Raw genomic sequence first — 12,028 nt, forward strand, 5'->3', positions numbered from 1 at the left:
ACAAAAATTGAGAGGTTTTGTTGCCAACAAGCCCGTACTATAAGAAATACCAGAGTGTCTGAGACTGAAATGAAAGAACACTAGACAGTAACTTGAATTCACATGAAAAAATAAAGGACAAAAAATAAAGGACACATGTAAAAGCAACAGCATAAGTAAAATTAATCGCAGGGGATGGCTCAGTGGTAGAGCTCTTGCCTAGCATGTTTGGGGCACTGGGTTCGGATCCCAACACCACATAAAAATAAAATAAAGGTATTGTGTCCATCTACAACTAGTATATATATATATATATATATTTAAAAAGTCAGTATAAATATATTTCTTGCTTGAACTCTTTTTCCTTCCTCTGATCTAAAGGATGACTATATAAGTTAATAATTATAAAAATGTTGGTAGGCTTATAATGTATAAAAATGTAATTTGTATGATAGTAATTACATAAAAGTGGGTTATATAGTGACTCTTTTCTACCACTGAGTTATATCCCATCCCCTTTTATTTTTCATTTTGAGACAGGGTCTTGCTCAATTAACAATGCTGGCCTTAAACTTGTGAACCTCCTGCCTTAGCTCCCTGCATTGCTGGGATTACAAGCATGTATCATTGCTCCTGGGAGTAGTCAAGTTTTTGTATACTATTGAAATTAAGTTGGTATTAACACATTCTAGATTGTTTCAAGATAGATGTTTGTTGTAGTCACCAGGCTGAAAAAATAAATAAATAAAATAAAACCCCAAAATTATAGTAAAAAAATAGCAAAGGAACTAAAATGACACAGTTAAAAAAATCTGTTCACAATAGAAAACAGTAGTGGATGGGCTGGGTTGTGGCTCTGTGGTAGAGCACTTTCCTAGCATGTGTGAGGCACTGGGTTCAATTCTCAGCACCACATATAAATAAATGAATATAATAAAGATCTATCAACGTCTAAAAATATTTTTAAAAAAGTAGTGGAGGAATAGAGAAACAAAAAAGACAGAAAACAAATAGCAAATTGGCAGACTTGAATCCTACTTTATTACTTATATTAAATGTAAGTGGATTAAATAATCAAAATGCAGTGGTTAGCAGTATATAGTTTATGTAGACCCTCTTTTAGAGTCAGAGATACATATGCTTAAAGTAAACAGATGAAAAAGATACCGTGCAAACAATAAGAGAGCTGGAGTGGCATAGGAATATTAGGCAAGATAGATGTCAAGAAAAAATATTGTTACTAGATGTAAAATAAGTACATATTATGATGATAAAAAGATCAGTCATTCAAGAAGATATAGCAATAACAAACAAATATACAATTAACAATGGAGCTTCAAAATACATGGAAAACTGATGGAATTAAAAGGAAAATAGACAATTCAATAATAATTGTATTAGTTAACTTTTCATCAGTGTGACCAAATTACCTGACAAGAACAACTTAGAGGAGGGTAAGTTTATTTGGGGCTCACCATTTCAACGATTCATTCCATGCTTATCCAACTCCATTGCTCTTGGGCCTGAGACGAGGCAGAACGTCATGGCACAAGGGCATGACAGAGGAGAACTGCTTAACTTGTCGCAGCCAGGAAGTAGAGAGATGTAGAGAGACTAAGGAGCCAGGGACAAGATATAGTCCCCAAAGGCATGCTCCCAGTGACCTACTTCCTCCTGCCATGCCCACCTGCCTACAGTACCATCTAGTAATCCATTCAAGTTATTAATTCATCGAACGGATCCACTGAGATTATAGCTCTCAGAATCTGATCATTTCACCTCTGAATGTCCTTTGCATTACCTACCACATGAGCTTTACAGCGGATACTCCGAGATCCAAACCATGACAATAATAGTTGAAAACTTCAACTGAAATTAGATGGTGATAGTTAACATAATTCTGTGATTGCATTAAAAACCACTGAGTTGTACATTTTGAAAGAATGAATTTTAAAATATGCAAATTGTATCTATCAATAAAGCTGTTATTTAAACAGATCAATTGTGTTTACACACCAGAAAATATTTTTTAAAGTTACTATTTACAAGAGTAACAACAAAAATAACTTGAAATGAAATCTAACAAAAGTTGTATAAACCCTAAACATTTCACAATTTTATAAAACATTTTGGAAACTTTAATTCTATAAAAAATATATTCAGAAACTCATAAAGGTTCTTATTAGTTTCTTCAACAGAACTATTTTTTTTTTTTAATCTTTTAAATGTTCAGACAGATCTCATTAACTTGCCCAGGCTGACCTTGAACTTGGGATTCCCCTGCCTCAGCCTCCAGAGTCACTGGGATAACAGGTGTAGACCACCACAACCAATAAAAGGGTAATTTCTTTAAAGTAGACCAGTAAACCTGTTCCCAGCCTCTCCCACCTGCTACTAAATCAAATCTTACAGTATATTTCCTTTACTAACTTTGCTCTTCATTAGTAACTGGGTGACTTAACAAGAAAAGGAAAAGTTTTTGATTTAAAACTGCCAGCTTCTGAAATTGATCCATTCAAACTGTATAGGTTAAGCTATCATTTAAGAATCCTTCCTTTCACACAATAGAAAAAAAAAAATACCTTAAGTCTTAACAGCTGGATGAAAGGCAAACTTTACTGGAATAACTTTCCACTCCACATATTGTAAATTGCTGTATGTCTAGCTTGTTATAGATAACACTCTATCCTTCCTGATATTTTTAGGTGAGCCTGTTAATCCTAGAGAAAATAAAAGCTAGGTAGATATTAGAGGATAAATTCTGGGAAAGGAGAAAACATTGCAAGGGAAATATTAACTTTTTGTAATTTTATAGTATGTGTGTTAAGTTTTGCAAACAGATAAGTTAAAGGAGTAATTTGGTTTTCTGTGGTAGTATAGAAGAGTACTGAAATTAGTAATTGAAGCTGTTATGATTATAAGCTTGAAGAAAAAGTACTACATTTATTGAAAAAGATTTTGATGTTTAGTTCAAATGGGGGTAAGTTTTTAACTTAAAGCCTGTGAAATTTATGGGCAATACCATGCCTCTTAGATGGTTTCTCTACTATATTCACAAGGGACAAGTAATATCAGAAGCAATTTAATTACTGGTAACCTAAGTCTTAGGGGCTTTGTGGGGGTACTTTGTTATTGACCTATTTGTTATGTACTGTTTTCCTTTCATATCCTTCAGGTATTTGGAATTCATCTTTATATACAATGTCATCGTCAAATGAAGGTCCCGTTGGATATACCCCCCCAGATGGAGGCTGGGGGTGGGCAGTGGTTGTTGGTGCTTTCATTTCTATCGGCTTCTCTTGTGCATTTGGCAAAGCTATTTCTGTATTTTACAAAGAAATTGAAGGTATATTTGATGCCAGCACCAGTGAAGTGTCGTGGATATCCTCCATCATGTTTGCTGTCATGTATGGGGGCGGTGAGTACCACTGAGACCTGCTCTTTTAACTACCAATAGGCAGGTAAAAGCTCTGTAGTAAGTGCTTTCTGCTCTGGATGCCCTTATCAGTGAGGTATTTGAAAGGTTAATTCTTGAAGTTATGTTATTAGAATATTATTTTTCCTTCTTTTTATCAATAAAGGATATATAGCAACCATATGTTCTCTTAGGTTACTTATGACCCAAACTGGTGTCATTATAAAGGATAACTTTTTTTTTTTAAATGTGTTTTCTGGCAGGGCATGGTGGTATAAGCCTGTAATTCCAGCAACTCAGAAAACTGAGGCAGGAGCATTGCAAGTTTAAGTTGGCCTTAGAAAGTTAGGCCCCCAAAAATTTAAAAAATAAAAAGGTCTAGGAATATAGCTCAGTGGTAAAGTGCCCCTGGGTTCAATCCCCAGTACAAAATAGTAATATTAATAATAATCATATGCATTTTCTGGGTTGGGGGGCAGCTCAGTGGTAGAGTGCTTGCATAGCATGCATGAGACCCTGGGTTCAATCCCCAGTACCACAGGGAGGGAAAAAAGTGTTTTCTGCTTTTGCTGATATATAAAAAGGCATCATATATCCTGTAACCTTGCTCAATTTTTGCTGTTTCCATTGGTTTATTGGTAGAGTCTGTCAAATTATTTGGATATACAAGGTATCTTCCACAAATAATGATAGTTTGGTTTCTTCCTTTCCTTATACCTTTTTTCCCCTGTCTTACTGCGCTGGCTTGGACTTCCAGTATAATGCTGAAGAAAAGTAGTGATGGTAGGCATTCTTGTTTTGTAGTTTTGTTACTGTTGTTTTCTGTGAGAAACAAAACACACTTTAGCTAGTATATAAATATATCCTAAAGTCAGAAGTTGGATCAGATTTGTTCAACATCACGTTGTTTTCATACATCTGTGCTTCAGGTGTCTACCTCCAAATTAAGAACAGAGCAGACTTGCTACTGTTATGTTGATGATGTTCTAAATACATGAAAGAGCCTACAGGACACTTATAATAAGGGAAGGTGCCGCCTGTTCTACCTTATGAGAGGTTGAGTGAGGTCTTTTCTACTTTAGGTGAATCCATCTAATATGTTCTAGAAGCATAGAAGATGTACAATCAATGCTCTTTTTTTCCACTACACGAACCAATGAATCTGCAATAATGATAGAAAGCAGTGTTCTTTACGTGACCTTCTGTTTTCTCTGTTTGTTGTGGGGATGGGGGTTTTGTCTGGATGCCCTCTCTTGTCAGTAATGCCTTGTGTGGACACAGAAGTCGGGAGTGGGCTTCTCCGTGTTGCTAAGTTGCCTGTTCTCTCCCAGGTCCCATCAGCAGTGTCCTGGTGAATAAATATGGCAGTCGTCCCATCATGATTGCTGGTGGCTGCTTGTCTGGCTGTGGCTTGATGGCAGCTTCTTTCTCTAACACCGTACAGGAACTTTACTTATGTATTGGAGTTATTGGAGGTGAGGCGCTACTGGTTCATTTTCAAGCATTCATTTTTTTTTTTTTTTTTTTTGGTGGACTATTGGCAGCATTTATCTGCCAATTCTTTTGAGAAATAAAATTTATTTATTAGAAAAATTACTGAATGTTATTTTTAAGAGCTTTAGATATGTTAATTTCAGAGTGCCAGGAAAGCAGACTTTTAAAGAAAGTCTAGCACTTAATTGACATTATCATTTGTTAAACGAATGAGTTTAAAAAATTTCTGTCCCCCTTCCCTTTCTTCCTTTCCACCCTCACTCCCTCTCTTCCCTTCTTCCATCTAAGGAAGATAGCAGTAAAGGGTGCGGTGCCCTGAATTGTTGAAAGAGCAGTCAGTCATCAGCTATTCCCACAAACCCCGGACTACCCAAGATGGAATTGGCTCAAAGTGGACTAAGGGAGAACACCAGGCACAAAGAGCAGATTTTCTGGTAGAGAAGCCAGGTACATTTTCAAGGAGTAAAGGGCACTCTTCCTCCCCACACCTGCTTGCCCCTGCTTTTTTTTTTAATTTTTATTTTTAGGTACTGGATTGAACCTAGAGGCACTTACGACTGAGCTACACCTCCAGTCCTTTCTTATTTTTATTTTTTATTTTGAGATAGGTCCTCCTGCCTTAGCCTCCTGAGTCGCTGGGATTACAGGCATCCTTTTTTAATAATTATTTTCATGAAGATACATGGAGAACTGTCATATAATACCAAAGCAGGAGGATGTCAAGTTCAAAGCTAGTCTGAACTTAGAACTTGTCTTCAAATAAAAAATAAAAAGGGCTAGGTATGTGGCTCAGTCATTAAGCACCCCTGGGTTCAATACCTGGGGGACCCCCCCAAAAATATATATATGTAAGATCATATATATTATATATAAATATATATTTTAACTATATATCTTGTGTGTGTGAATATATATATACACTGTTTATTAATAGAAAAAAGTGTCAATAACTTAAATGTCCATTAGTCAAAGAATGGTGAATGAATTGTGGTATCCATTCAATGGAAAAATAACATCAGTCAAACTATATTTACTGAGATGAGGAACTATGGGCATATGCATGATATATTGTTAAAAAACCTGGTATCAGACTGAGGGTGTAGCTCAGTGGTAGAACACTGGCTTAGCATATTTGGGTCCCAACCCCTGCATAGTAAAACAAATAAATAAAAAAAGGTTACAAGTATCCCTTGGTTTCATTCTTGGACTTTCTGCTTATTTTCATTGATTAGTTTCTCTCTTTTTTAATAAATACTACACTGTTCTAATTATTATAACTATAATATATTCATTCTTTTACATTGGTTCCCAAAATTACTTATCTTTTTCAAATATTTATGATGTATTTGTTCTCCATGTGTATTTTATGGTCATTTTACCTCATTTGAAAAATAAAATACATTGACATTTTCATAGAAATTGCATTCAGTTAATGAATTTATTGCAGTAATACTGGCATCTCTGACAGTGTTGTATTTTTACTATCCAAAAATATTTTCATTTACTGTCTTCCTTTCTGAATTTCTATTATTTATTTTTTTCCTTTTTGCTTTCAATCTACTGTTCCTCAAGAAAACTAATATTATGGAAACTAAATACAAGATCCTACATTTATTATTCTTTTGGTCATGAGAGTAAAAATAATAATTTTAATGTTTTAACTCTGGTATTTGCTACCTAAAGACACTTAGGACTGTATTTATTTGACAGCAGTTGACCTAATGATCTATTAATTATAATAACCTCTCTCATAATGATGACAATTTTCTCCTTTCCATTCAGTTTCTTTGTCTAGTTAATTAATAACAAATATTTCTGATATTTATTATAGTACATAATACTGTAATTTTTTCCTCCCTCTCAGGTCTTGGACTTGCTTTCAACTTGAATCCGGCTCTGACCATGATTAGCAAGTATTTCTATAAGAAGCGACCATTGGCCAATGGACTGGCTATGGCAGGCAGCCCTGTGCTCCTTGCAGTCCTGGCCCCCCTCAATCAGACTCTCTTTGATGTCTTTGGTTGTAAAGGAAGCTTCCTGATTCTTGGAGGCCTCCTACTAAACTGCTGTGTAGCTGGAGCCCTGATGCGACCTCTAGGACCCGAACCAACACAGGCAGAGAAAGTTAAGGGTAAAGATTCCCTTCAGGAAATTGGAAAATCTAATGCAAAAAAAGTTGCAGATGATGCAGGAAAATTTAATGATGGGAATGATAAAGAGAAGAAAAGATCAGTCTTCCAAATAGTTAACCAGTTCCTGGACTTGTCCCTGTTTACCCACAGAGGCTTCATTCTGTACCTTTCTGGAAATGTGATAATGGCCTTTGGACTGGCTGCACCTTTAGTCTTTCTTAGTAGTTATGCCAAGAGTCAACATTACGCTAGTGAGAAGGCTGCCTTCCTACTCTCCATATTGTCTTTTGTCGATATTATAGCCAGACCTTCCATGGGACTGGTAGCCAACACAAAGTGGATAAGACCTCGAATCCAGTATTTCTTTGCTGCTTCTCTTTTTGCAAATGGAGTGTGTCATATGGTACTGCCTTTTTCTACCAGCTACATTGGGTTCTGTGTGTATGCGGGATTCTTAGGATTTGCCTTTGGGTGGCTCAGCTCCTTATTGTTTGAAACTTTGATGGACCTTGTTGGACCGCAGAGGTTCTCCAGTGCCATGGGATTGGTGACCATTGTGGAATGCTGTCCTGTCCTCCTGGGGCCACCACTGTTAGGTACAGTATGTTTCCCTATCTCTATGGCTCTGCTGTCATAAAACGGGATTGGGACAGCGATAGAAAGCAGAGATTAGTGAACTGTTTGGTAGCAAAGAGCAAGTCTTTCTCATTTCTGGACCCTTAGTGCTGGCACATTATTTGGCACAGGTGATTGCTCATATGCTTACAGAATCAAACTAGATTGAACCATCAAGCTGAAAGGAGAATAAAGAACTATTACAAGCTTCAGTATTTTTCAAAGTATTTCTGGTCATAAAACAAACACACTTATTGTAGAAAAATGTGTAATGTACAATTCCACCCTTAAAATACTAATAGTGTTTTCATTTTAATCATGACATTTATCTCAGTACTACTAGTCAAAATAATAATAATGTGCAAGGATTCACAGTGTTCCAGAGACTGTCCTCATTACTTTATATGTCCTGTCATATTTCACAAGTCTATGAGATAGAACTGTTACTGTCCCACTTTATAAGTGAAGAAATGCAGGTTTCTAAAAATGAAATAATCTGTTCAAGATCTCACATTCACTAAATGACTATAAAACTTAATAGATTATTCTATAAGAATGGCAAATTCTTTACATGTAGAAATTACTACTTAATATTGAATACAAGAATAATTTGGCTCTCCTCTGGATTGATTCATGCTTTTGAGATTATGCATTGAAAAGTAAGGAAGACTACACCAACAGAGAGGCTGACTTCAAAATGTCCCCTCTTCTACTCTTTCCTTTACTCTGAGTTTCATGAGTCCTGTCAGTTTTCACCTCCCAAATCTTCCTAATCTGCCCATTTTTCTCCATCACAACTAACACCCTATTCCAAACTCCTGTTTCCTATGCCAGCTGATCCTAATGGTAACCTCATAACTGGTACTCCTATACCAGCCCCAGTGGTCCTGCAGTCTTACACCTCTTCGGTTGCTTCCCACTGCTCTCAGGGTGAGGATAAAAGTTCCTAATGTGACTTGCGAGGCTCTGCCTGGCCTGGCCTCACCTGTCTCTCCAGCCTCATTTCTTAGTATCAGCCCGTCTTCCCCGCTCACATGCCATGCTTCCTCCTACCCCTGTGCCTTTGCACTTGCTCTTCTGCCTGGATCCTCTCCTCACCCACTTCTGAGGCTCCCTGTCCCCCTGCAAGTCTCAGCTCAGTGGTCTCAAGGGAGGAAGACTTCCTCACCCCACCTGCCAGTCCCAGTCCTCCATTTTCTGTTTCCACAGCCCTCCCTGTGGCGCTTGTCACATTTGTGTATCTGAATAACATCTCTTCTCCGTTCAGCTGTGGATGGTAAGGCCCTTGCTCACCCTCATCTGCAGAGCTGAGCGAAGCCAATGCCTGGGTTTTGATGGACTCTCAGTGACAGTTGCTGAATGAGCCATGCCCTGAGTCAGGAAACCACGTGGAACCACATCTGACCTGGTTCTATTAAGTGCAGAGTAGGGCTTTCCAGAGTTAATTTCTGGAGATACTAATAAACTACAACCATAACAAAACGTTTAGAAACACAAAGTTAAGTGGGTTTCTTTACTACCAGACTTCACAAAGCCTAGAAGATAAAAAGAAGTGACATGCCATCCCAAATTCTTTTGACCTTTGAAACATTAAACTCCTTGTTGCAGTAGTTACAGGTACAGACCAGGGGTCAGATTTCCCGGGTTGAAGCCAAACGAATGGTTTCATTTAGTAGCTTTGGGACCTTGGGCAAGTTACTTCTGTCTCTGTACTTCAGTTTTTGTGTCTATATGGTGCGGATGACCACGGAATGTGCCTGTCATGAAGGTTAAGTGCTTAGCCTGGTGGTGAAGTATTGCCGTTGGTTCAGTTCCCAGCACAGGACACTCTGGGAAATGCTGATAGGGAAAGAGCCTTGGCCCCGGGTACCTGGAATAGCTGTGTGTCCTTGGACAAGACTCCTAGACCTCTTGTGAGCAACACTTTTTCCACTATGTATTGCGGAATTGATTGTAGGTAATTTCCAGGTCTTTCCTAACTCAAATTTGCCAAGAATTGATTATTTTTCATGTTGCTGAAGAAACAGAATACCAAGGGCACCTAAAATCATTGAGAATGACATAAACAGAAGATCAGGTTATTTTTAGCAACTCTTTTATACTGATCGGTCATTTGTGGGCTCGTTGAAGGCTGGATCAACATTTTTCTGAGTGAATACTTACACTTTGGAAAGGGTATCTCTGCTTACTTTTACCCACGTGTTTTGTTTTTTATACCCTTAGGTCGTCTCAATGACATATATGGAGACTACAAATATACATACTGGTCATGTGGTGCAATCCTAATTATTGCCGGTGTTTTTCTCTTCATTGGTATGGGCATCAATTATCGACTTGTGGCAAAAGAAGAGAAAGCAGAAGAGAAGCAAAAAAAGGAAGATAAAGAGGAGGAGCCCAGAGAAGTTACTACATAGAACAGAAAGGCCCTGAAGGGAAGCATCCAGTCTGAAAGCACGGATAGTCAGAGGTGCTTTTTACCAAAGATACTGGAGAACATTCTACTGAACCATGTTCACCTAGCAATGGTGAATGTGGACAACAGACAGCTTTGTGAAAATTGCCAGGTGTTTATTGATAAAACTTTATCTCATCCTTCACAGCAGCCCAAAATAAACATCACATCCTTTAGAATCTAGGGATTTGTAAAAGATAAAGGAAGGAAATTGCTTTTATTTGAAGTCAGATTGATTAAGGTATACTTTGCATATGATTTAACACCCCCACCATTTTTAGGGGTGCTGGGAATTGAATCCAGGGCCTTGCATATGGTAGGCAAGCACCATTCATCCCCAGCCCTACAGTTCAATTTTTTTAAGGATGAAGTTTGATGAATTTTGTCAAAGATGTTTATTCAACTAAGTATGACCCTAGTATAGAACATTTCAAAGACCCCAAATAGTTCCCTCCTGTCTTTTGCTGTCTACCCCTCCCTCTACCCATAACCCCTGGCAGCTATTGACCTGATTTCTGCCCCCTAAGTTTTGCCTTTTCCCAAATGGAATTAATGGAATCACATCATAGGTAGCTGTGGCATAACAGAAAATAAATGTTTGGTCTTTGTCTCCAGTTCCTGGCACACAGCTCCTAAAACCCTTGATATACCTGGAGTGGTAAGAGTGTCTTTTGCATCTATTGACAGGATTTGTAACTGGGGACCTCTGGAAATCTTCAGGATGGGGGCTGGTCCTCAGAAAGACCAAGGAGTGATGAGAGGGTTGGATTTTCAACTCCTTCACAAAAACCCCTAAACAGTCCCAGCTAGGGGAACACACTGAGGTGCCAAGAAGGTAGCACACCTGGAGAGTTTCCCCATACTTTGTCCCATGCACCTCTTCCTTCTGACTCTTCCTGAGTTATATTCTTTATAATAAACTAATAAACAAAAGGAAAGGGTTTCTCTGAGTCCTGTGAACTGTTTCAGAAAATTATCAAGCTTGAAGAGGGGGTCACAGAAACCCCCAAATTATTACCAGTTGATCAACTACAGGTACAGCCTGAGACTTGCAAATAGTATCTTAAGTGAGGGAGTCTCATGGGACTGAGCCTTTAAACCTGTGGAGTCTGACACTAACTCCTGTCATTAGAATTGTGACCCACAGTTGATGTCGGCAGAGTTGCAGCAGTGACTGTCACTATGGAACAAACTTAAAACATGGTGTCAGAAGTGACTAAAAATTCAGAGTAACCTACTGTGTCTTTCCATAGCATCAGGATGTATGATTCATCTTTGTGGTTCCATGTATCAGCAGTGCATTCTTTTTATTGCTGAGTAGTGTTCATTTGTATGGATATACCATGATTTGTAAATCTATTCACCAGTTTATGAACATTTGAGTTATTTCTACTTTCTGTCCATTGTGATTAAAGCTGCTGTAAACATTTAAGAGATCTGTGTGTAGATACAGACTTTCATTTTCTTGGGTAAATGATGGGATTGGGATTGCTGGGTCATATGGCAAATTCATGTTTAACTTTACGAGAAAATGTTCTTGTAAAGAAACATGATTTTCTAAGCAGTTGGCAGTGTATGGAATTCTGAATGTTCTACATTCTTGTCAGCAGATGTCTTTCTAATTCTACCACACTAGTAGGTGTGTGTTGTTGTTGTTTGTTTGTTTTTGTTTTTGTTTTCTGGCACTATTGAACCCAGGGGCACCTAACCACTGAGCCACATCCCCATCCCTTTTATATATTTTATTTAGATACAGGGTCTTGCTGAGTTGCTTAGGGCCTCGCTAAGTTCCTGAGGCTGCCTTTGAACTTTTGATCCTCCTGTCTCACACTCCAGAGCTGCTGGGGTTAAAGGCTTGTGCCACTGTGCCACATCTCCCTGATGACTACTTTTATTGTGCTTGTCACTTGTATATTTTCAGTTAGACTTTTTTTTTTAATG

General features: G+C 38.0%; 1 protein-coding gene across 7 annotated transcripts in view; it reads left to right on the forward strand.

The window, feature by feature from the left end:
• The window catches only part of LOC124967595 (monocarboxylate transporter 1-like), a 30,126-nt gene extending 18,605 nt beyond the window's left edge, over positions 1–11,521 (forward strand). For 3 of the 7 annotated variants that reach the window (XM_047530046.1, XM_047530075.1, XM_047530066.1), the window contains exons 2-5: positions 3,155–3,397; positions 4,726–4,869; positions 6,753–7,616; positions 9,859–11,521. In XM_047530046.1, coding sequence (XP_047386002.1) covers positions 3,181–3,397; positions 4,726–4,869; positions 6,753–7,616; positions 9,859–10,049 — 1,416 coding nt within the window. In that variant the 5' untranslated portion in view covers positions 3,155–3,180 and the 3' untranslated portion in view covers positions 10,050–11,521. Of the gene's footprint in view, positions 1–2,213; positions 2,320–3,154; positions 3,398–4,151; positions 4,178–4,725; positions 4,870–6,752; positions 7,617–9,858 lie in introns of those variants that run through there. The other 4 variants (XM_047530056.1, XM_047530092.1, XM_047530084.1 and 1 more) reach the window with 4 other exon arrangements.
• Positions 11,522–12,028: the final 507 nt, after the last annotated feature.

The sequence above is a fragment of the Sciurus carolinensis genome, chromosome 1, assembly GCF_902686445.1.
Source record: "Sciurus carolinensis chromosome 1, mSciCar1.2, whole genome shotgun sequence".
Taxonomy (NCBI): domain Eukaryota; kingdom Metazoa; phylum Chordata; class Mammalia; order Rodentia; family Sciuridae; genus Sciurus; species Sciurus carolinensis.